This window comes from Pinus tabuliformis, chromosome 9 (assembly GCF_031772625.1).
Source record: "Pinus tabuliformis cultivar Carrire ecotype Pingquan chromosome 9, CPIR1, whole genome shotgun sequence".
NCBI classification, from domain to species: domain Eukaryota; kingdom Viridiplantae; phylum Streptophyta; class Pinopsida; order Pinales; family Pinaceae; genus Pinus; species Pinus tabuliformis.
Genome location: NC_142307.1, coordinates 750,988,908 through 751,014,791, shown reverse-complemented (window position 1 = coordinate 751,014,791; position 25,884 = coordinate 750,988,908). Strand labels below are relative to the sequence as shown.

Here is a 25,884-nt window from a genome sequence, read left to right as displayed (position 1 = left end):
GGAATTATATCGCCAAGGGTGTGGAAAGAAACATACTGGAAAATATCAGCAGGATAAACTTGGACCTGAAAAGAATTTGGAAAATATTGGACAAATTGGAAACCTGGAAAAATCAGGAGAAATAGGAAATATCTGTAGAAATCTAAGATATTTGCAATACATCGAAAATTTAAGTTGTATTTCTGTTATTAGACTCCAAGCTTTCGTTGCTGGACATGTTGTCAATATTCTTATGGTTGTAACTGAGTGGAATTTTTTGATGTGCATTGTTTTGGGTGAACATTTCAAAGCATGAAGTGTTCATCTGAAACATCGGGCTTAAAACATTGACAACATGTATCTATATTTTTATATTCACTTTTACAAGTATTTGTAGTTCTTTATTTGTTTGTTGTTTCTTCTTGACCATACTTTTAACATGGTGGCTTGACATATGATTTAACTCATCACAATTTCATGATTCGTTGCAGCATTCTTGCTGCAGACTTTGTCCATGCAGCTATTCATGACGCAAAAGATCTGGAGTCTACAATTTTAACAAAATTTCGAACAAGGGAGAAGGATCGCCTCACAACTATGAAGGACGATGAATCTCTAGAGGTAACTATTGACTGTTGTACTAGTAACTTCCTTATTTCTCGTTATCAATTGACTTTCATAAAATTTTTGCATTTCACTTTACACAATCAAAGGCAATCTCCAAGTTTCTTAATGCTGAATCACCTTTTCTAAAGGTGCTTCATCATAATTGTGATACCTACATTTTAGGGAGCTTCTTAGGCAAGAGACAAATTTCATTATTTATATGCATTTGAACTAAAACGATGTAAAGCTTTTAGAAACTCATATAGAAATTCAGTTGGAGTCCTCGGAACACTTTTTTCTTTCTTCCAAGGGCCAGCCCAAAATTTTTAACTATGCCTCCTTAGACCTGGATCAACCAACATCTAAATTGGCACTAACATCTAAGGTCATTTAATGCACTTATTTGTTGAGGAAATTATGTTAGGAGGAAACATACAAAGCACATAAAAGTGGTAAATAGGTGTTTCCTGCTTGAACAAACAAGAATAGGACCTGGTCTCTTGTTGTCGCTAAAGTCAGACTTGTAACTAAATAGGAATTCATATTATAGGCAAATGATCAGGAGGTTTTTGGTAAAAAATTATTGTGAATCAAGAACATGGACAATGGATTTTTGGTTGTATGAGTTGCCATATTTGTTGCCTTCACACTATTAGATGAAGGACCTGGCTAATGTCAGTAATTAAGATGCTGGTATTGTGATGTCTTGCATTATTGTAGTTCCACATTTAAAAAATTGCATACTAAGTTGTTACTTGTGATTAGGTGGTTGAATAGAAAAGGCAATTTGTATAGTCGTGTTGAGGTTCTTGTCCAGGAGTTTCACACAGAGATCATGTAGTCTTCTAGTGCTTGTGAAGAAATAATTGCATTTCACTTATTACTGTGAGAAAAATGGTCATGAAAGTACTGATAATATCAGAAGTTACAATTATTCTATTGATGAGTTTTTCAGCAAAAGGCTGGCAAAGCCAAGAATTTGATCATGGAGCAACAACTAGAGACCAAAGAAGAAAAGGTAATCTCCAATATTAGGCACCTCTAATCTTCAATTGGTGCTGATGGCCACATACTGTCATTCTCCTATAGGGAAGCTGTCTTCATATAGAATCTAAAACAGTGTGAAACACACATATGGATTTCCAATGAATGAATTGAATTACATGAGCAGAATGAAGCTCAATAATAATACAGAGATATTTACAGTAATAGAAACATCAAGTTTCTATTAGGAAATAGAAACAACCAGTTTCATCTAAGAAACTGCTAAAAAGATAAAAAAAGCAACAGCTAATAAGAATGAGCATTAAACACTAAATAGTATTATTCTAATGCCCTCCCTTAATGCTCAATCTATTTACAACACCAATATCTGAATTTTACAAACTTATCAGGACCAAGAGGCTTGGTGAAGATGTCTGCGGGCTGCTCCGTTGTGGGAACATATCGCAACTGAACAGATCCGTCTTCAACAAGCTGGCGAATGTAGTGGCAATGGGTTTCCACATGCCTTGTTCGTTCATGAAAGACTGGATTCTTGGCAAGTTTGAGCACTCCCTGATTATCACAAAATAAGGGAGTAGGACTTGTTTGGGAAACATGCATATCCGCAAGCATACGTCGAAGCCAAACTACCTCACAAGATGCCTTAACTGCTCCCCGATACTTTGCTTCTGGTGAGGAGAGAGCCACTGCCTGCTGCTTCTTACTAGTCCCGGTGACAACACCTGATCCTATACTAAACACATACCCAGCTGTAGATTTACGGTCATCAACCGAACCGGCCCAGTCAGAATCTGTGTAACCACTGAGTATAGGATCAGAACTTCGAGTGTATAGGAGTCCATAATCAGGAGTGCCACACACATATCATAGCACACGCTTTGCTGCTATCCAATGATCAGCCTTAGGAGCTGACATGAAGCGGGAAATGTAGCTCATTGCAAAACTGATGTCAGGTCTAGTGGCAATAAGATAGATGAGGCTGCCCACTAATTGCCTGAATAAAGTTTCATCCACAAGGGGGGAGGATGACTGAACTGAAAGTTTGAGCCCTGGTTCCATAGGAGTCGTGGCCGGTTTACAATCCTGCATTCTGAATCTGTCCACAAGATTTTTTGCATACTTGGACTGAGAGAGAAAGATGTTGTTCTCAGTCTGCCAGACTTCAACCCCCAGACAGTAATGAAGAAGTCCCAAGTCTGTCATATCAAAGGTGCTGCATAAGTCTTGTTTGATCCCATGGATCAAATGTGCAGAGCTGCCAGTAATGATAAGGTCATCCACATAGACAACCACAAACAAAATATCATTACCAGTATGCTTGATATACAGGTTTGCATCAGATGGGCTCCGCTGAAAGCCATGATCTGTCAGGTACTGATCAATTTTGATGTACCAAGCCCGAGGAGCTTGTTTTAATCCATAGAGTGCTTTAGCTAATTTACACACTTTCTAATCTTGACTGGCAACCTTGAATCCTAGAGGCTGCGTCATGTAGACTTCTTCCTGTAAGTCACCATTTAGGAAAGCACTCTTTACATCCATCTGATGAACTTTCCAATTGAACTGAGTTGCTAGGGCAAGGACAAGCCGTATGGTACTCATCTTGGCTGTAGGAGCAAAAGTCTCCTCATAGTCGATGCCTTCCTTCTGTGAGAACCCTCGAGCCACAAGACGAGCTTTATACTTGTCTAGAGTTCCGTCAGCTTTGTATTTCACTTTATACACCCATTTGCAGCTGATGGGCTTTTTCCCTGCAGGAAGATCAGAAAGGGTCCACGTGTGATTCTTCTGAAGACTCTGGAATTCAGCTTCCATAGCCTGTTCCCACTCAGATGTACCCTTAGCCGCTGAATAGGTTTGAGGCTCAAAAATACTGTGTAGGTTAGCCATAAGAGCAATATTTACTGTAGACTGCTATGTGCTCTTATGTCTAGAAGTTCTACCTTCAAGGAGCTCATCATCCCGAAGATCACCAATGGTTTTAGCCCACCATTTAGGTCGAAGAGTAGAGGAACCAATATCAAGAGGGGGTGGAGAAGGCTCAAGAACAATAGGGGCAGCAAGAGGAGGGTTATTTTCCGGAGGAAGCTTAGGTAGTGTATTATCAAACATTGATGCTGCATCATCCCTCCCATCAGGTGGACCTACCGGAAGAAGAACACTGTGAGGCTGATCCTCAGAACACTGATCAGAAGGAGAAGACTGAAAGAATCCTCTGTCTTCATCAAATACGACATCCCGACTGAAGCTAAGATGACCAGTGGCTATATCTATCAGTCTATAGGCCTTGTGATGATCACTGTACCCTGTCATCATGAGTTTCTGGCTTTTGGAATCCAACTTAGAGCGCTTAGCAACTGGAATCCAAACATATGCAACTGAGCCAAATACTTTGAGGTGAGTGATCTTAGGCTTACGGCCAGACCAAACCTCTTTGGGAGTCTTCCCCCTAACAGCCTGAGTGGGTGATCGGTTAAGAAGATAAATAGCAGTAAATACTGCTTCAGCCCAGAATTTGTTCGGAACACTCCTGTGTTGTAACATGGAACGAGCCATTTCAACAACCGTACGGTTGCGGCGTTCGACAACACTGTTCTGCTGAGGAGTGTAGGGTGTAGTTAACTGGCGTTTGATGCCATGAGTATCACAGAAGTTGGAAAAAGCAGAAGAACAAAATTCCCCCCCGTTATCTGTCCTAAGAGTCATGATATTACAGCCAGACTCTTTTTCAACTAAGGTTTTAAACTTCTGAAAGGTACTAAATGCATCAGATTTATATTTTAGAAAATACACCCACATCTTTCTACTGAAATCATCTACAATAAGCAAAAAATATTTGCAAGCAGTGATAGAAGATGTATTCATAGGACCAGTGTTGCATGAAGCGCCCCCCCCGGTTCCAAGCCCCGAAGCGCGTCCCGTACGGAAGCGCCTAGGAAGCTTGGCCGGAAGCGCGCTTCCGAAATTCGGAAGCGCCGCTTCGGCTTTTTTAGACGCTTCCTGGAAATTTGGAAGCGCTGGCGCTTCCGAAGCTCTGAAGCGCGCTTCGTACGGTGCTTCCCAGACGCTTCCCAGACGCTTCCGTACGCTTCCAGAAAAGCTTCCGGAAAAGCATTTAGAAAATCGTTTTTTTTTTCAAATTTTTTTTAAATTTTAGGTGAGTTTGCTTGTTGGGGGTGGGTCCACCTTGGGTTAGGGTGACAAATGAAAGCAAAAAAAAATATAAATATAGCAGATGCTCCCTCATGGTAATGTTAAATTCTTAAAGTAAAAGTGACATTCTCCTTTATTTTTCATTTTCATCCTTTTACTTAAATTTTTAACATTACCATGAAATGACTCAGAATGTTTGAGAGTGGTTCCAGCCTCATTGGACTTCATATGGAGAAAATAGAATTTCATATCCTATTCAAAATTCAGCAGACTTAACAGTTTTCAGGTATTCAGGATCAATGGGATTGTGGCATTTCATTAGATTATATCAAGTATGAAGGTATGCGATTAGCATTTAATCAAGAGCACCAAGCCCTATATGTACCCTGGTGTTGGTGGTGTTAATTTTTGAACTCCTTTGTCACGCGGCACACCCTTAGCAAAAAATTACCTTTCAATCAAGTCAAAATCATCGATCAAACATGTTAAGCTTTTTCTACCATATTTTAAGTCTTGAATTAGGTAGTTTGATCAAAATTGGGCAATGTTGACTAATATCCCTAGACAATCGAGGTAGAGGCAAAGGCTAGACAAGAGGAGAAGAATCTAGATTCTAGATCATTAATGTACAATGGATGTTATATCTATCTTGATTTATGCAAAAATATGCATGTTTTCATGTCTTCTACAATTAATTTGGTATTTGGGATGTTTGTTTTGAGTATAAATGCAAAAAAATATAATATATATATATATATATATATATATATATATATATATATATATATATATATAGCAGACGCTTCCGCGGACGCTTCGCTTCCTAGATTTTTGGAAAATGACGCTTCGGCGTCCCCGCTTCCAAAAAACGCTTCCGCTTCGCTCCCGCTTTGTGCAACATTGCATAGGACCACAAATATTAGTGGATTAACTGGAGTACCTTAGATGCGCGCCAAGATTCTCCATCCTTGAATGAAGACCGATGTTGCTTGCCAGCTTGACAGGGGCCGCATACGCCCAATTGCTGAGTCTGAATATCAGGTAAGCCTGACACAAGTCCCTCCCGAGAAAGCTGAGAGAGATATTGCATGTTTAGATGCCCATATCGCGCCGCTGGAAACAAAACAAGTAAACGTTGGTATGGAGGAGGAGCCGAAATATGCAATGCTTGGGGACTACTGGGATGATGCCACGGTGGAAAAGGTCGTCGGGTTACTTCGCGAATATCAAGATTTATTCCTGACTAAAATCATGGAGTTAAAAAGGATCCTCGGCGACCTGGGAATGATGAAGATAACCTCGAAGCTGGATGCGAAGCCAGTCAAGTAGCGGCCTTATTGGTTGAACCCAAAATACAAAGCAAAGGTCTGCGAAGAATTGGATAAAATGCTTGTAGCAGGAATAATTGAACCAGTGGAGGAATCCGACTGGGTAAGTCCTATGGTGGTACAGGAGAAAAAAACAGAAGGGTGAAATTCGCATCTGCATGGATCTCAGGAAGCTCAACGATGCATGTGTTAACGATCCATTCCCGACGCCATTTATAGACGAGGTACTGGAAAATGTGGGTGGACAGGAAGCCTACTCCTTCACAGACAGTTTCTCGGGATACCACCAGATCAAGATCGCGCCAGAGGACAGGAGTAAAACAACGTTCGCCACCGAATGGGGCTGTTTTCAGTACACTGTGATGCCCTTTGGACTGAAGAACGCGCTGACGATATTCTTGCGCGTCATGGTAGCTGCATTCAAGGAATTTATACACAAGTTCTTGGAAGTATATCTTGATGATTGGACCATATTTGGGCTAGTCAAGAAACATACCGTGAGCTTACGGTTAATGTTGGATACGTGCTGACGACACTAGATTGCGCTAAATCTAAAGAAGTGTACTTTCCTCGTCCCCTTCGAGAGCTTGCTCGGCCATGTGTTCTGTAGGCAAGGCCTAATGGTGGATTTGGCGAAGATTGTTGTAATACCCAATTTGCAAGCACCACACAGTGTTAAACAACTGCGTGCCACGCTGGGACACACTGGTTACTATTGGAAGTTCATTAAGAGCTACACACAGATCACGACACCTATGGAACAGTTGTTGAAAAAGGACACTACTTATTGTTGGAATGAGGAATGTAACAAAAGTCTGGAGACTCTCAAGGAGAAGATGGCATCAGCTCCCATTTTGGTCTTTCCGAAATGGGACATCGAATTTCACGTGCATGTTGACGCGTCGTGTATCGCGTTGGGCACTGTGCTTACGCAGGAAGGAGCAGAAGGAATTGATCACCCGATTGCGTTCGCAAGTCGACGACTATCCAAAGCAGAGAAGAACTACTCCACTATTGAGCGTGAGGGCTTGGCGATGGTATACGCGCTCCAGAAATACCGCCACTATCTACTCGGAGGACACTTTAAGATGTATACTGATCACTCTGTGCTAAAATATCTAGTGAATAAGCTTGTGTTGGGGGGGTGCATTTGTAGGTGGCTGCTATTATTTCAAGAATACGATTTCGAAGTCATCGTAAAGCCGGGACGTCTAAACGTAGGACCAGATCACCTGTCTCGAATTGAGAACGGCGAAGAGCCCACAAACTTAGAGGAAGGACTACCTAATGCACAACTGTATGCAGTATGCGTCGCGGATGGCCACTTTGAGGATATAATCCACTTCTTAACCACAAGAACCGCGCCGCAGGGATATTCCGTTCAATAGAAGAAAGAATTGGTGATACGCGCAACAAACTTTACTGTTATTGTAGGGCATCTCTACAAAATGGGCAACGATGAAATATTACACAGATATGTACCCGAATTCGAGCGAGGACAGATCCTTGCCGAAGCAGTGCATCCCCAAGAGGCTCCCGAGCCATGCGTACCACACATTCCACAAAAACCCGTGGAAAAGCCTGAGAAAAAATGGCGTGAATGTTTGGCGGCAAATCATTGGTACGATCCTCACAAAAACCAGTATTTGGAACACTTATTTCTGAACCAGCAAGTACCCAAAATGCTCCAAAGTACCAAACAAAGCTCTCGCCAATTTTGGAACGTTTTGTACCAGCTCCCAAGCTCCCAGGAGCGTCGAAGCTTTGGGTACGTGTTCTCCTATAGCCAGGAGCAGTACCCGTGCAACTTAGATGGTCTCATACCTTCAGACATGGGAGGGCTAGCACCACCTTGAAAGTCCTGAATGTTAGAGCAGAGACAAGCATTTTGACAACTTGGAGACCCATGAGACCACTTTTGTGCCCCAAGATGAAAATTGGGGTCCACAGAGGAGCATTGATAGAGACCTAAGGGCCGACCCTTAGTAGATGATTTTAGAGGGATTCTACTCACACCTTGGCACCAAGAAGCCTCGCAATGTCATCCTTTCTCTCTCTTATGACTCATACGTGTGGGCTAGAGTTATGTTTATTCATTGGCTACTAGGTCGGCTTGTGACCTAGCTTGTTAGTAGCACATTATTTTATGATTTTAGGGGTATTAGGCTAAAATTAGGACTCGAATTTCTCATATAAGTAGAGGAATCATCCATTCAGTAAATCATCATCACACAGTTGGAATTTCAACCTCATTTTTGTGGAGTAATTGGTTTCTATAAATGCACTTTGACATTTGGAGCAAATCATTTGTCTTTGGAGCTATTGTCTTGTATCAATGGATGAAATATTTTGCATGTTATCTTGTAAGTGAACTTATTGTTGAATATTTATTCTCTATGTCTAATGTATGGAATATGTTGAATCTAGGGTTTGCTATTGTGCCCTAATTTGTTGAAATTTTATTGAGTGATATCTAGATGTCACTATTGCTTGCATTACTCATGAATGGCATTGGAATGTATTTCCTAGTGGTGAACTTTAATTGGCTCTCATATAAAGCTCCTCGATCCATTGCATAGGTAATTGTTACGGTTTTTAGTGCTAGGGCATCAAGAATTCGACCTACTTATCAAATTTTTGGTCATTCAATCAAATCATAGACTCCTTTCTCCGAAGGATCTAGGCACTGACCTCTTTTATTGGTGATCAATCTTATTTTTTTATCCATAAATGCTTATTCTCCAATTTCGGCCCCATTAAGGCCAAGCTTTCTACCTAGGGCTGGGTACGAATCCCTAAGCAAGGAGTATTTTTGGCATTGAAGAGGCTAAACATCAAGAGGAGGGTATTTGCCACAAAATCTCTTCTTTTGGTGAGTATCCACTTTAATCTTGTCCATAAATTTCTCTCCCCTAGTTGTTTACCCTAATGTAAAACCCTAGTCTAGTCGTGCTTCAACTTAAGGCCTTGTTTGAGTCTTTCATGAGCCTTTTTTTGTTGAAAATCACTGATGGAAACCCTTTCTCTTTGCGTTGACTTTTGGCCACACCAAAAGTCAACCAATCAATCAAGCCCTAGGTCTTGTGCTCTTAACCCCAAGCCTCTATAAATAAAGCGAATTGCCTCTAGTTGGAGCCGTAAGCCTAAATTGTGGGTTTCTTGTAGAAGGTCTCATTGAGTCATCTTATACCCTGTTGACCACTTTGTGTCAACTACCCTATAGTAGTACACATTTTTTTCAAAGGAATTCCATCATGTTCGAGTAGTCAGATATCCATAATTCATCATCATCTAAGTCACCTGACACGGGGATTCGGGACACGTAGGATTCGAGATTCGTGGTGTCAGATTCGGACACGCTGACCCCCGGAATAGGACACGTTATATATTATTTTATTAATATATATATATATATATATATATATATATATATATTTAAAATATATATATTAAAAATTAGATATTATCATATTTCTTACACAAATTTTAATCAATGATACAAATTTATTGATTTCAAACATAGATCTTCATATATAGCTATTAGCATGCATAGTACATACAAAATTCAAATACATGTCAATCTATTATCTATTTCTTATGCTTTGCCCTCTTGCCACCACGAGAAATGTCTAATTTTTTAGTCATGTTGGAAAATCAGGATCTTTGTCATTAATGTCATCCTCTAAGCATTAATATCCAGAGGTATCTTTGTCATTACCTCAGTATCTGTATAGGGATCTTTGTCATTAATATCACCCTTTAAGCATTAACATTAGATAGAACAAGCATAACATGTCAAGTCAAGATTTTGTTTGAGTGATGCGTACATTTTTAGGAGGGTCATGATACAGGAGTTCGACAACCAATGTCACTAACATCAAGGTACATAGAGGGATTGGTGCTCTTGATTAAATACGAGTTCCATACCCTAATACATGACAAAATTCAATGGAAACATTGTAATACCCCAATCCTAAAATCCTGAAAAACTGATAAGTTTGCTGGATTTTGAATGAAATCTAAAATTCTACTTTCTCCATATGAAATCCAATGAGGCCGGAACCACTCTCAAACATCCTGAGTCATTTCATGGTAATGTTAAAAATTTAAGTAAAAGGATGACTCCTTAATCTTCATTTTCATCCTTTTACTTTAAGAATTTAACATTACCATCAACAGGACACGTTTTCCAAAATCGCGACACGCTTTTGAAAATCGTGACACGACCTCGGATTCGACGTGTCAGAAAAGGACACGACGTGTCATATGATTTGGACACGAATCCGGAGCGAATCGTGTCGGATTCACTAGATTCGGGATTCGTAGGGGGTTTAGGACGAATCCGGTGACTTAGATCATCATCATTCATCTGTTTATGAAAGTTGTAATTCCAAATTCTACAGTCCTATGGGCTATTGTAAAAATGATTCTAGTATGTCTATAAAGCCATGTAAAACACCAAGGTAAGCTTAAGAATTTTTGATAACGAGTTTCATCCTAGGGAGTTTTTTTAACATTATTAATTATTTTGTGCTTCTAAACACGAAATAATTAATATTTTTCTCCCAGATATACCCTTAAAGTTAGGGTGGGATTTGATGGTGATGTCTTAAGTGAGTTCTAGTGTATCGAGTCTATGTATTTCTATCATACTAGATCATGTCTTGAGTCTCACAGCATTTGGTTGAGTCCAAGTGTCTATTTTTAATTATTAAATTTCCAGTTGATTAGGAAATTTAATAATTTGGATGTAAATTGTAAAATTCAAATGATTGTAAAAGTTGAAGGGGGTAGAGTACTCATAATTAAAACGTCTACACTTCAACTTTGTGTTTGGACACCTTTTGAGGGTTGAAATTATGTGTATCCCCTCAAATTATTTTTATTTTTGGTTTTTTGGCAAAAAACAACAAAAAATTAGCTAGAAAATAGCCAAAAAATTAAAATTGAGATAAAATAAAATTCTCTCCAAGTGGAAAAACGAATTTTTGGAGAAGGTGGTCATTCCCAAGGAAGAATTAAATTGACAAACCCAATTCCTAGGCAGAAAAACCACAAGAAATTCTTTGGGGCAAGAAAAGAAAATTATTTTTTTCCAAGATTTTTTGTTTGTTTGTTTTTATTTTCTGGGTCTAGTTTAGTTAAAGAAAATTTGTAAGTCCAAAAGAAGTCAAATTTTCAAGGTCCTCCATCAAGGGAAAAACACATTTTTAACAAAAAATGAACTTATGGACCAAGGTGGTTAAGTCAAAAGTGATTTTTTGAGGAAAAAAGTTCATAATAATAATTTTTGGACTAGAAAAAAAGGAACTATTATAGAATTCGAATTTCTTCATCTAGATCAAGGAACATGATTTAATTTTGGCATGGATCAAGCATCAATTAACTGTTATTATCTAGGATCAAGTCAAATATTGACTAGGATTGAGGATTAACCCCCCAATTCAGGCGAAGGAACAAAACCATGGTCAAAGCCCTTCCTTCTTCCAAGTCTCACAATAATCCATGCCCAAAATGCCCAAGAAAAACATGCATAAGCACCCAATTGCACAATGACAAACATACCTTTTGGGTTGGATTTCCCACCTTCTAACACTGGGTAAAATGTCGAGCGACAGATGAAATGCTCGAGCGACAAGGTAAAACTAAAATGATAAATCATAGGGTTAGCTTAAAGTTTTAATTTATGGTTTAATTTTCAACTTTTATTTTATTTTTTAATATTTTAATTTGTAATTTTTTTAATTTTTTTGTTTTTGTTTTTAAGTGTTATTAACAAAAAAAATTTCGGGAACGCACCTTGCACCTCCCTTAGAAGAGGGACGCGTTTCGTCACCACAAAACATCCCCCCCCTCCCCCTCGAGTTTCCACAAGAAAGGGGATGTGGGGAAATGTTTCCCCAAGAGTTTCATTGTCTTGGGAGCGTGGGGGAGCGAGGAAGTGCACCCTCCACCCTGGGGGACGCGTACTCGTGGAACACTGGATTATTCTTTTGGCCTTTGCGTCCTTCTCATTACGCTGGGCCAGTTGTTGAGGATCTGTTGGTGTTGTTGGTGGACTTTCCACAAATTCCCAAACTCCCCAATCCTCCAAAACTATACCAATGCTCTCCTTCCAAGAACATAAATTCGAGGCCCCATCAAGGTGGTGCTCAAATCTCAGCCCCAAATATGCTATTCTGCAAGTTCGAACTGCTCAAAATCCCTTGTGCAGAGCATGCTTGGAAAACCCCTGTGTAGATTATGCCTTTGTCATGCAACCAAAAACCCTTGTGCAACCTTGAAGTGAACTGCATCCCCTTTCTTGCATCTTTTACTTGTTCCTGAGGAAAATAACATGCTTTCTCGTTTTCAATCAAAGTCCCGCTCTGACACCACGCTAGCTTTCTAATACCCAACTGCTAATTTAATAAAAATTCTCAGATGAAGAAAACAAAAACTGAACGCCAAACTCTTTTACTAAATATGCTGAGTATTCTAACAAATAATAGCAGAGGAAAATAAAATCACGAAGACACAAGCACACAATAAATAATACACCATAATTTACCCAGAAAACCCAACTGGGGAAAACCTGCCAACTTATGTGTTTTATTAATACTCTGTTAAGCAAAAATCTCAGAAAATTGATTTCAAAAACTAGGAAACATTCCCCTTCAATTTGCTTTCCCCCTCAATACACTGATCTGCGCCTCTCTAACTAACTCGCCCTTTGCATACACAGCTATACGAACTCATATAGGCTATTTGGCCCTCATGCATAGTTTGACTCGGCCTTGGTAAGTGAGCATGATGCTGAAGAAATTGCTGAAGCTATTCGTCCTCTTTCTCTCTCCTCTAGCATGCTGAACTGAAATCTCCTTTTGGTGAGCTAAAACACACAAGTTTCTAGTGCGTAATGATAATAGCCAAGTCTGCATCCTTTCCTTTTTGTAACCTTTGTAACCTAGAACTGGTCCATCAACTGAAGTCTAACTGGCCCAATGTTGCACGAAGCGGGGACGTGAAAGCGTCATTTTCCAAAAATCTAGGAAGCGAAGCGTCTGCTATATATATATATATATTTTATATTTTTTTGCATTTATACTCAAAACAAACATCCCAAATACCAAATTAGTTGTAGAAGACATGAAAACATGCATGTTTTTGCATAAATCAAGATAGATATAACATTCCATTGTACATTAATGATTAATTATTCGAGCATCAACCATCTAGAATCTAGATTCTTCTCCTCTTGTCTAGCCTTTGCCTCTACCTCGATCGTCTAGGGATATTAGTCAACATTGTCCAATTTTGATCAAACTACCTAATTCAAGACTTAAAATATGGTAGAAAAAGCTTAACATGCTTGATCGATGATTTTAACTTGATTGAAAGGTAATTTTTTGGTAAGGGCGTGCCGCGTGACAAAGGAATTCAAAAATTAACACCACCAACACTAGGGTACATATAGGGCTTGGTGCTCTTGATTAAATGCTAATCGCATACCTTCATACTTGATATAATCTAATGAAATGCCACAATCCCATTGATCCTGAATTCCTGAAAACTGTTAAGTCTGCTGAATTTTGAATAGGATATGAAATTCTATTTTCTCCATACGAAGTCCAATGAGGCTGGAACCACTCTCAAACATCCTGAGTCATTTCATGGTAATGTTAAAAATTTAAGTAAAAGGATGAAAATGAAAAATAAAGGAGAATGTCACTTTTACTTTAAGAACTTAAAATTACCATGAGGGAGCATCTGCTATATTTATATTTTTTTTTGCCTTCATTCGTCACTCGTCACCCTAACCCAAGGTGGACCCACCCCCAACAAGCAAACTCACCTAAAATTAAAAAAAAAGTCAAAAGAAAAACGATTTTCTAAACGCTTTTCCGGAAGCGTACGGGAAGTGTACGCTTCCTCCTGCGAAGCACCGTACGAAGTGCGCTTCGGCGCTTCCGTACCACGCTTCCGAATTTCTAGGAAGCGGCAAAAAATTCAGAAGCGGCGCTTCCGAATTTCGGAAGCACGCTTCCGGCCAAGCTTCCTAGGCGCTTCCGTACGGGACGCGCTTCGGGGCTTGGAACTGGGGGGGGGCGCCTCGTGCAACATTGAACTGGCCTATTAACTCGAGTCGAACTGCTGAGAAAGTTAAAATTAAGTGAAAGTATAACTGTGAGTTAGCTTCACTTGTGGGTTCCACTGCCAAATTTAGAGCACTTCTAAATTTAGTAGAACCCTTCCATCTCTAACTTCAATTAACACCTAAGTCACAGGACACATCCTCCAAGGTCTCGTGTCCCGTATTTTACGTGTCGGACACGAAAATGGCCCTAAAATGTGTTGAAAACGTTTTCATCGTGTCCTGTAAAATGTAAAATGTATTCGCTGGTTTTCGTTGTGTCCTGCATCTGGAAAACGCACATTCCGTTGATAGAAAACGTTGCCTACATAAGCTGCAATTTTTTTGAAAGAAACAAATAATTTTTGAGTGGGGTACCTTAATGACCAAGTCTAGGCCCTAGTATTGATATGCTATTCATGGTAATGTTAAATTCTTAAAGTAAAAGTGACATTCTCCTTAATCTTCATTTTCATCCTTTTACTTATATTTTTAACATTACCATGAAATGACTCGGGATGTTTAAGAGTGGTTCCGGCCTCATTGGATTTCATATGGAGAAAGTTGAATTTTAGATTTCATTCAAAATGTAGCAGACTTATCAGTTTTTCAGGATTTCAGGATTGGGAGATTGTAATGTTTCCAGGTGACACTACCTGCCCGGGCTACCCCTGCCACCAGTAGAGGACATGGTCTACCTCCTATAGCTCCTACTTCTAGTTCTTCAGCTTCTAGAGCATAGCAAACTCCATTGCCAACTCCACCAACACCAGCATCTACATCTAGAGGGAAAGGGAAAGCTGTGGCATTTTCGCGCAAGAGAGGCAGAGGAAATCAATAGGATTAGACTTTAGTTATTTTCTTCATTTTATTGTATATGACAGTATGACATGATGAGATACATTATTATATTTTTTGTTGATATTTTGAGGCTGAGTTGGACTCAGGAGTCAGGACTTACTATTCATGACATGATTCAATGTTATGTTTGATTTTAGCACTAGAAATGATATTAAACATCTTATATATTAGTTCTTTTATCATATTTGTGTGTCAATGTATTTATTTTATGTTGTAGATGGTTTAGATATTAAAAAAATTGAAAAAAAAAGGTAAAAAATGAATATTTTTGTACGAAACGATTTTTTCCCAATTATTTCTGATTATTTCCCGATAATTACGATTTTTTCCGATTTTTTCCTCGCGTCAATATTACTTCGATAACGATTAATGCAACATTGTTGTAAACACTGAACAATGATACATTTTGATTTTGATGACTTAATGGAAAATCTGCATTTTATGGTTTTAATATCTAAGTTCTAAATTTATAGTTAGTAGTAAGTACTTAGTAGTTTCTTATGTGCATGTAAGTTGTACATGAACAATGAACATTGAATATTCAAGAATCAAGACCAAGCATATCACATTCTAATTTCTAAATAGTAAATTTTGATTCTATTTATTTTTTAAAGTGAACTATGAACTTTGAGAAGTAATTATATTTTAATTTGATTAGATAAGCTGCAACCTGCAATTTAATATGGATAAAAAACTATATTTCGATATATATATATATATATATATATATATATATATATATATATATATTATTAAATATATATAAAACGTGTCCCCCGTGTCCTGTTTCCAGGTCACTGCGTTTCGTATTGAATACTCGTATTTACGTGTCCTCCGTGTCTCGTGTCCTCGTGTCATGTGACTTAGATTAACACAAATGTGCTGATTTTGACCTTTCTCTGGAGAGGGAATTTGTATGGAGGATATTGCTGTCAATTTTCACTGACAACTGCAATTTTTGGACTTGTGATAGCCTGTTGTCTCATCCTGGTAGCACTTTAGTTGGACTACAGAATCCAAGGTATGATTGTTTTATTGAAACCTCTTATTTAAGTCTGGTTTCAAAACTGGACAAAACCCTAACCTGTATGTTGTGTAACTTGAAAGTACGGTAGATCAATGTGCAAAATTTTGACTTTATATATTTTACTGTTTCATCTGTCCAACCCTTCAAATTCCATGCAACTAATATCCCAAAGATTTTTATAGAGAAAACATTGACATGACTAGCTTTGAAGGTGTAAAATTAAGGAGATTGTATGGACTGATACCAAATCCTATGAATCCAATACATAAAATGACATGATAAAACATTGTACACCAAATATGAGCATGAAGCAGAACGCCCGGAGTGATAATAGAGATGGGTTACACAATCAATCTTTCCACTCGTGCTCTCAGGATCTCTGATATTAATCACCTTGATGATGAGAAATCCCATCTTTTGAAGGTTTTTGAAAACAACGGCTATAGCAGACATCAAGGTCTTGTAGCTTTTCATAAAGCTAGGATAAAAAAATCCCGAGAAGAACAAATTTCCAATGTTCAACTTCCTTTCGTCCATGGGACCACTGGCAAGATTGTTCGTATTCTTAAAAAGAATAATGTCAATGCCACCTTCAGGCCCCTTAATACCATTAGAAGCTCCCTTCGATCTGTTAAAGACCCAATGAACCCTAAGGACATGAAAGGAGTTTACGCAATTCCTTACTCATGTGGTGTTCCATACATTGGGGAAATTAGTCGATCCATTAATTTAAGAATTCAAGAGCATGCAACAGACATTAGGCACAATCGCTCCCGTTCCTCAGCTATTGCTGAGCATGCAGTGAAAACTAAGCACCATGTCTGCATTGAAGATTCTAGGGTCATCGCAAGGATCGATCATTTCCACCATAGGAAGTTGAGAGAGGCCATTGAAATTGAGAAACAGGGAAAAAATCTCAACAAGGACGATGGTTGGAAATTGAGTGCTCTTCTCTTGATCATTTTTTTTAATTTCCTTTTTATTTATTTATTTATGTTTATATTTTTCATATATTCTCTCCCTTTATTTATTTGTTTGAACTTTGGCAATTCTCCCTCTCCCCCACCTTTTTTTTATACTTCCTATGTATTCCTAGCCCTTTATTTATTTATTTGTTTTATTAATCAATTATTTATTTTTAAATTGAATTAATTAAAATTGGTTATTTATTTTATTAATCAATTATTTATTTTTAAATTTAATTAATTAAAATTGTTTATTTATTTATTTATTTTATTAATCAATTATTTATTAAAATTTGTTATTTATATTCTCTTCCCTATTGGTCCTATTTATCTATAAATCTACCTTATTATTCTTCTTTGACTTTTAGTCAAATTAGGGTCCTTTTGATATTTATTTATTTAATCAATCAATTATTTATTTTTGGTTTTTTATTTATTTATATTTTCTTACCTATTGACCCTATTTATCTATAATTCTACCTTATTATTTTTCTTTGACTTTTAGTCAAATTTGGGTCCCTTTCTTTAATTTTAATATATTTTCAACAACATTAAAAAACTAAATTCTGGTCAATTTCCTTTCCTTAATTTATTTATAATATAATATTTTCTGATAGTTATTCTCCCCTTTTTTATCTATAAAATTCCCTCAATTTTAATTTCACCTCCTGCTTATATATTGGCCATTAAATTTATATTGTATAATAAACATTAAATTTATATTTGATCAAATGTTGACCTAATCTCTCCCCTTAACTTTCTTACATTCTTTGACCTTGACCTAATTAATTTTAATTATTTATATTGAACTAAAATCCTTCTTAACGTTCTTTTGTTAATTTTTGTTTTTTTTTTTTGAACGGCTAGTTCTGCAACTGGATGCATCTTCTCTATTTATTCCTATGGACAAACACGTTTTTTCATCTTGGTTCTGATGATGAACCAGATTAGAGGGTTCGAAACTTCGACTAACGAACACTGATGACGTGATTACTTCGAAAGCCAATTCCAAAGAAACAATATGGATCACAAAAGTTGGAGATAAAAAATTCTGTATTTATTGAGAGAGCCTCTTCCAAATGACACCAGTAAATCCATATATACTAATGAAAAGTTTATGTGTGCATTAATGACTACATTCATCTACACACACACGTTCACAACTATTGCTCATGTAGGTTTTCTGTATGGCTGACCTACCATTTACATATACACTTACACCATATATAGAACCTTCAGACATACATTGCCCATCAATATACCCCCATTAGGGTCGCTACATAAGTTAATAAGCTCCTATATTATGCATAGGATTGGCACTGATGCGATAGTCACAATTGATATTCAGATGAGACCAGTGAGATGCCTGAGGCTAGTGAGAGGTTGGTTGTTAGAGGAGACTAGTGATAGGTACTGCTGTTAGAGGATAGTTCTAGGTGTTGGAATTTCACAATTTCGTAATAGTCATAACACCCCATTTGCTTTTAGAGTGACAATGACACTTTTAATTAAATCATATAATGTCTTTTTTTTTTTTTTTTTTTTTTTATTTATAGGAAATGTTGTGTTCATGACTTGTGATGTTGCTTCTGTATCTAGCTTTATTGAGTAGCTATTTTCTGTACTCCTACAATGTGTCATCACTGTTGTACTTAGTGGTCCCGTTGACCTAGTGAGAGGTATGTTGTTAGAGGAGACTAGTGATAGGTACTTGCTGTTAGAGGATAGTTCTAGGTGTTGGAATTTCACAATTTCGTAATAGTCAGGACTCAGAAACCCCATTTGCTTTTAGAGTGACAATGACACTTTTAATTAAATCATATAATGTTTTTTTTTTTTTTTTTATATAGGAAATGTTGTGTTCATGACTTGTGATGTTGCTTCTGTATCTAGCTTTATTGAGTAGCTATTTTCTGTACTCCTACAATGTGTCATCACTGTTGTACTCAGTGGTCCCATTGACCTACTTTTGTTGCCATTGTTGGAAATTAATAAAATTATCTACCAAGAGTGTGAACAATTGGTCATAGTACTATGCAATAATTATGTAATTGTAGATTTTAGATATGTTGGACCAGATTTTAGTTTGCTGCAATAAAGACATACAAAAATGGCTCAACTGTTAGCTCTTGCAAAAGTTAACTTTGTTATAGGTCATGTTCTGGTAATTATTTCATTTGTAAATCATTATATGTTGTTTCCTTGTCCAGGAATTACAATAAATTCATAGCAATTTTTAAGTGAGGTTGTCTTCCAACGAAAGTACATTCACAAGAAGATCGATAATCTCACAATAAGGTTGATATTGCCAAATTTTATAATATTTAAAACAAGTTGAGTTTGTGGCTATGATATTTAAGCCTAAGAAAAACATGTAATGTTGCTCCTGTAAGATGTATGAAGCTGAAACATACTTTATTTCTTTTCACTATCATTCTTTTCCCATAACTTCTTGTTTAATTTTTCTAAATATATGATTACGAGAATGCTAGTAATCTTAGATATATTAAAGACTGGCACTTTTGACACTGTTTTATGTGTTGCTTTAATAGTGACTCCCAGTTTTTCTCTTTCTCAGATCAAATTAGATGATGAAGCATGTTCTGGTTTTCGAGATAGGCTTTTGCCTCTTGTCATTGGCTTGCTGAGGACGGTAAGTGGCTTCATTTCATCATACGAGCAATTTCATTGTTGTATCCTTGGGCAAATCATTTGATGTTGTAGGTAAATGTGACTGAAATTAGACTGTCAAGATATTAAAATTCCATATAGTTTTTTGTCTGTGAATGTAAGTTGCTGAAATTTTCTTTTAGAAAACAATATATACTGAATGACATATACTCTCGTTATTGTTTTCAGCTTTTTGCAGCTTACTGATTTTTTGGCATGTCATGAATAAGCATTACTCAGTCTCATACATTTCTTGCTGTCTTTTACCTTTCTGTACAAGACTGACAAGTCAAATCATATATGGCATTAAATTTATATATATTCACTTTTGAAATGGCACTATCATTCTTTGAACCATGGAATCCTTTTAGATTGAAATGGTCCAATGCTTATAGAATATCTGTTCGTAAGCATACATCAAGTGCCCTTTTGACCTGGATGTACAACTCTCTGAAAAGTCTAATCCTTGATTATTTGGGGGGAGGCAGCCCACAAGAATTACCCCAATATCACCTGATCCCCCTCACTCACTCCCAAAGCCAAGCCTTTCCATATGAATCAGTGGTACAATGAGGATTATAAAGCCTACATTGCTAACTTCGGTTTGCATTTACCCATAATCGCTCATCCTATCAGAACCTCAGACACTCTAACATTACCTCCTTTGCCACAATAAAGATCTGTATATCTTACATAAGAGACAGACTGTGTGCTTCCCTTTGACATTTTCCCAAAGCCTTGTGGTGCACCATTTTCCCTTGCAACTTCCCCCTCTCCTCAGACCATGATCCTAGCTCCAGCTTGTCCCATACAGGGGCAGAGCGGTGAATGAGGAGGGATTTCAGGCCAAGTTCTCAAGCATGCTCTTTAACCTCTCGAAACATACATTGCTGAATTTTTTAATCATTTGGCTAGTACAGGCTCCCCACCTATACTTGGTCCCACCATACTGTTCACTTGATTCACAAATTGGACTCGTGCAAATCCTAACGATTACAGGGTGATTAGGTTGGTCATGTTAATTCTTTATACCAGATCTGATTTACTCAACAATTTATTAAAAAACCCAAAAAATATTTATCTCAAAAATTTCTGAAATTGCTGCTAAAAGAACATACTGGTATATTAACTCAGAAAATAAATGCAGTGGAAGTAAAATGAGGAAATCAATCACACGACAACAGCAAATTTGTGCCCAACACAATCTTTATATTAAATTTCCGAGGAAAATTTGGGCCTAGAGTCATAGAGAGTACACAGAAAAATACAACTGCTGCGAATCTGGAAATTGGCCTAACTGGGAAAAATCAGCCTTTGGAAATTGGCGCTATTGAAGAAATTTGACCTCTGGAAAATTTAGCCTCCCTCACCAGCGATTCGGCCCCTCTTTTCCCTCGTATGGCCTTTTCGCACTCGAGAAATTTGGCCTCTGGATATTTCAGCCCTCCTCCAATAATTCAACCCTTCTCTTCAGCTGTGACTTGGCCTCTCTCTCCTAGCTTCAGCTTAACTAAAATTTTCTTCCGAAATCATTTGCTGCAATTCTTCTCACTTCTCTTCATTGTAATTGAGCCTCTCACTCTTGAGAAAATCATTTCCTCGACAATTGTGTCTTCACCTCTCCCTTAGGCCTATTTTATAATTTCATCAAGGCAAAATCCCTAACCCTAATCTCTTAAGTGATGAGTGGCTAAGATTAAATCCTAAGCCTCACTTGAGATCAACGGTTGAGATATATCTATGTCACTTAAATAATTTTTTAATTCATCCTTAGAGCTTTGGCATAATAGTCCACAATAATTAATTAAACTAATTGTTGTACTTTTCCTAAGTTAACCTTTAGGAAAGAAATCATAAAATGACTTACTCCACCGAGCAATCATGTAAAGAGGCAATCAAATATCTTGTACATTCTGATTCTAAGACTAGTGTTGATAAAATCGGCGAAAAATCACGATTTTTCGTGAAATTGGCAATTTTTTTGCTGTCTCGAAAAATCAACGAGTAAAAATAACGTCTTTTTCATTTTTGAAAAAAATCGTGTTTTTTTTTTCCAAAAAGTCGTGATATTTCTATTAAAAAACACGTCAGGACCCAAAAAATCGCCAGGAAGGTGTGGCCATGGGGTTTTAAAGCTAGATTTGGGTTTTATTTGTCATTTTGTGTTTTTTGCTGTTGGAGAAGGAAGGAGAAGAGCTTGTGGTGATTTTCAAGGAGGGATTGAGGGCCAAACAACCATTATCATCACCAACAAAGATTTTTTTGTGGATCAAAGGTTCAAGATCATTTGCCAAATCAGCCAGACAGACTTCTCATCTTCCATTCACAGGTATGTTGTTAAATACCCCCATGTTAATGATTTTTTCCATACATTTAGGCATATGCTTGTTTGCCTCTTTGCCTACCAATGTTTTCCTTCTTTTTTTTTTGTCATTTGCTATGATTTTCATGCCCATGAACCAATGCAAGGGTTTTTTCCATATTTGGACAAGCTTGATTTTTGTTTTAAACTTTTTTTTTCCACCCTCTTATTGCCATTTTTCATTGCAAATAATGTAATTTAAATTTCTAAAAATTTGATTTTTTAAATGAGGAGGTTGTTATTTTCGTGTAGTCGGGGTTTAATACCATTTTTTGTGTGTTTTTGGTGCCCTAGGATTGCATTTTGAAGTTGTCTATTTCCATTCCAAATATGCCAAACCCCATGGACCCATTTTGGCAGTATGGGGAACTTGAAGGTGGGACAAACCGACAAATACTGAATTGGAAATTGTGTGGGTTGCATATGACAGGAGGGATTTTCCCATTGAAATATGATTTGGCTAAAATCCCCTGGTATGATGTTGGGCTTTCTCCTTCATCTAACTCGGAGGTTATGAGAGCTCCACATGATGCAAAGGACCAAAAGAGAGAAGAGGCAACTGCAAACAGGGCCGAATGTGCAGGAAGATTTTCACGACTATCTACCTCTGAGCCTGAACCTGAGGGTGGTGGGAGGGGCTTTACAACTTCACCTACAAAGAGGTCATTTTTTGTTCCACGAATTGGAGTTGGGGCACGACCTTCAATCAAGTTAGTGATAAAAAAAGGGAGAAGCAAGAACATGACAAGGTTCTGGGGAGGTGTCTTTTCTAGAGTGACTTACCTCTTAGCATCACCAAAAACAATCCATTTTGGCAACCATTGTGTGATGCTATTGTTGTTGTGGGCCCAGGGTACAAAAGCGCTACATATAAGGAGTTGCAAGGGCCAGTCCTCTAGCAGAAAAGAAGGACATCAACTCTAGATTGGTGGAGTTGAAGCAATCATGGGAGATCTCTCGATGCACAATGATGTCTGATGGATGCACAGATAGGAAGGGTAGGACCTTCCGAAATTTCTTGTTACATTTTCCTAGAGCTACCATGTTTATTAAATCAGTGGATGCATCAATCAACACATAAAAGATGCAACATTGATATGTGAGTTTTTAGATGGGTTCCTCTAGGGACTAGTTTGCATAATGTGGTCCAAATCATAATAGATGATGTAGCTAATTATGTGGCTGCTGGTAGGATGCTTATGGACAGGCACCGCTCATTGTTTTGGACTCCATGCATTGCACATTGTATCGATTTGATGCTTGGGGATATGGGGAACTCTCCCTCATCAAGGAGGTGATTGATATGGCTAGGAGCATCTCTAAGGTCATATGTAACCATGCTTTTGTTCTTAGCCTCATGAGGAGATACACTGGAAATAGGGAGTTGTGATGTCCTGCAATCAAATGTTTTGCCACCAACTTCATTACCCTTCAGTCTTTGCTTCAATGCTAGTTTGAGTTGAAACAAATGTTTGCGATGAGTGGTGTGATTGTAAATACAACAATAGAGAGGATGGGAGAGCCATTGCTAAATTAGTGTATATTGACTCATTTTTGACAAGGAGTAGAAGAAGTGTGCTCAATTAGTGAACCTGTAGTAAAGGTTTTGTGATTGGTAGATAGTGATTAGCCTGGAATGGCTTATTTGTATAAGGCCATGGATAGGGCGAAAGAGACTATTCAAGCTTATTAAATGGACAAGGATACCATTGGGTTTAATAAACATATGATGTTATGGGATGTGATTGATAGTTGGTGGATAGGGATGCTTCATCGACCCATTCATGCAACAACACTTTTCCACAACCTCACATTTTGCTACAAATGCAACTTTGATTTTGATGGCGAGGTTATGGAAGGGCTCCATACTTGTCTTCATAGGATGGTACTTGATCATGAGATTCATAGCAAAATCAATTGCGAGATAGAGATGTATTGGGATGGTACTGGACTATTTAGCCTTGATGATGCTATTTGTGAAAGGATGACCTTCATGCCACGTTAATGGCAAGTTATGCCTCATTCAAATTTACTAATTTAGAACTCTATATTTTTTAAATTCAATTATGTTTTAACATTTCTTTATTTTGTTGTAGTTGTTTGGTGGCAAAACTATGGTGTAAGGGCACCAAATTTACTGAAGTTTGCCATCATAATCCTTAGTTAGACTTGTAGTGCTTCGGGGTATGAGCGCAATTGGAGTATATTTGAGAAAATACACTCAAAGAAGCACAACCGGTTATAACTTTTAATTTCAGTTGAGCTATTATATTTGTTGTAATTTATGACCTTCAAGATTCAAGACTCATTAATTTTTTATGACACTCTTACCGGTTAGAGTTCTCATGCCTTAATGACTTGGTGTATGTCAATTACAATCTCTGACTATGGATAAATCAAATGGAGAGAACACTGGATGTGGATGCCATTTTGTTAGACAGTATTGGTGTATTGTTTAAGTGGAGGGTGGAGTCTAAGCTTCCCATCATGGAGGAGTCACCTGCATGGTTAGAGGAGGAACCAACAGTAGTACAACAACAAGGTCAACAAGAGGAGGAGGAGGATAATTTTCCACCATCAACACCATCTTCTACATATATAGGGAACACAGTTCTATACCCATTAATCATCCTTTGACTTTTGGTGCAGGGCTAGGGCTTTCCGTTGTTAGGGGATGGCCTGGAAAACAACCCATCATCATTTCATGTAAAAGGGGGAGAGGGCATTGATCTCATATAGCTAGCTCCTAGTTTTGTTTCTTTTTTCGTTTTACATGTCACTCATGATGATGAGATACAATTATATATGTGATGCTATTTTGTATTGATTCCCCACATTTGAGTCCTTTATTTGACTATTATTAGGGATCAACAAGACCTAGTATCGCCTCTGATGTATCTTTTTTATGTGACATCCACTACATCATATATATCAGTGCTCTCTTCATATTTTGACATTTTCATCGATTTTTCTGAAATGATGTTTTGAACACTCACTGATTTTTGTCCATTACATCTTTTTGAACACTGGCTAAGACACCAAGCCAATGTAGAAGACATTCCGAGGCTACAAAATCAACACTCCCTCCTAGGAAGGAAGGGATTCTTGACCACCCCCAACTTGTCTCTGTAAAACAGAAACTTTTCTTTCAATAAAGGCTTGGTGAGAATATCTCCTACTCGCTCCTATGGGGAGATGTACTGCAATCTCAAGACATCTCTCTTCATCTTGTCTCTGACATAGATTTAAAAACCAAAATCAGGTTTTGAACCGACCACCTATCTAACCGAGGTTTGAACCAGAACCAGATCAAACCGGACAAAACCAAATTTGAAAAAAATGTACATAAAATAGCTATTTTTTAATGAAAAAAATTACCTTTAAGATTTCAAACCATGATTCCAAACCATTAGAGACAAAATATGCAAAGTTTGCTCATCTATATACCATGTAAGGGTGAATATATCAAAATGGCATAGAGTGCAATACATATCAGCGAAAAATACATAATCAATGAGGCTGTAAGTGGCCTCTAGAGTCCAAAAACAATGCTACAAGTTATTGGGCCATTGGCCTACTACAAATCATTGATCAACATGATCACTCATCAAACTCATCGCTTATTCACCACTACTATGAATGGGATCATCAACATGATCTACATAAACATCAATGCATCATCAAGCTCGGCCGAGTCTGAAATAAACCGATCAGGCCTGTTAAACTGGTCAACGACGGAAAATGGAGGGAAAACATACTCCAAATTCGGTTTTGTTTTTTTTAATAGGCTTTTTGCATGTCCATCTAACCTCTCC

General features: G+C 37.7%; 1 protein-coding gene across 3 annotated transcripts in view; it reads left to right on the top strand.

Annotated features, from left to right (window-relative positions):
* The window catches only part of VPS54, a 309,776-nt gene that overhangs the window by 79,948 nt on the left and 203,944 nt on the right, over positions 1–25,884 (top strand). For all 3 annotated transcript variants that reach the window (XR_016263770.1, XR_016263769.1, XM_089446018.1), the window contains exons 5-6: positions 471–600; positions 19,616–19,690. Coding sequence is in view for 1 of the 3 variants with exons in the window: in XM_089446018.1 (XP_089302144.1) it covers positions 471–600; positions 19,616–19,690 (205 nt within the window). In the remaining 2 variants the exon portion in view is untranslated. The remainder of the gene's footprint in view (positions 1–470; positions 601–19,615; positions 19,691–25,884) is intronic.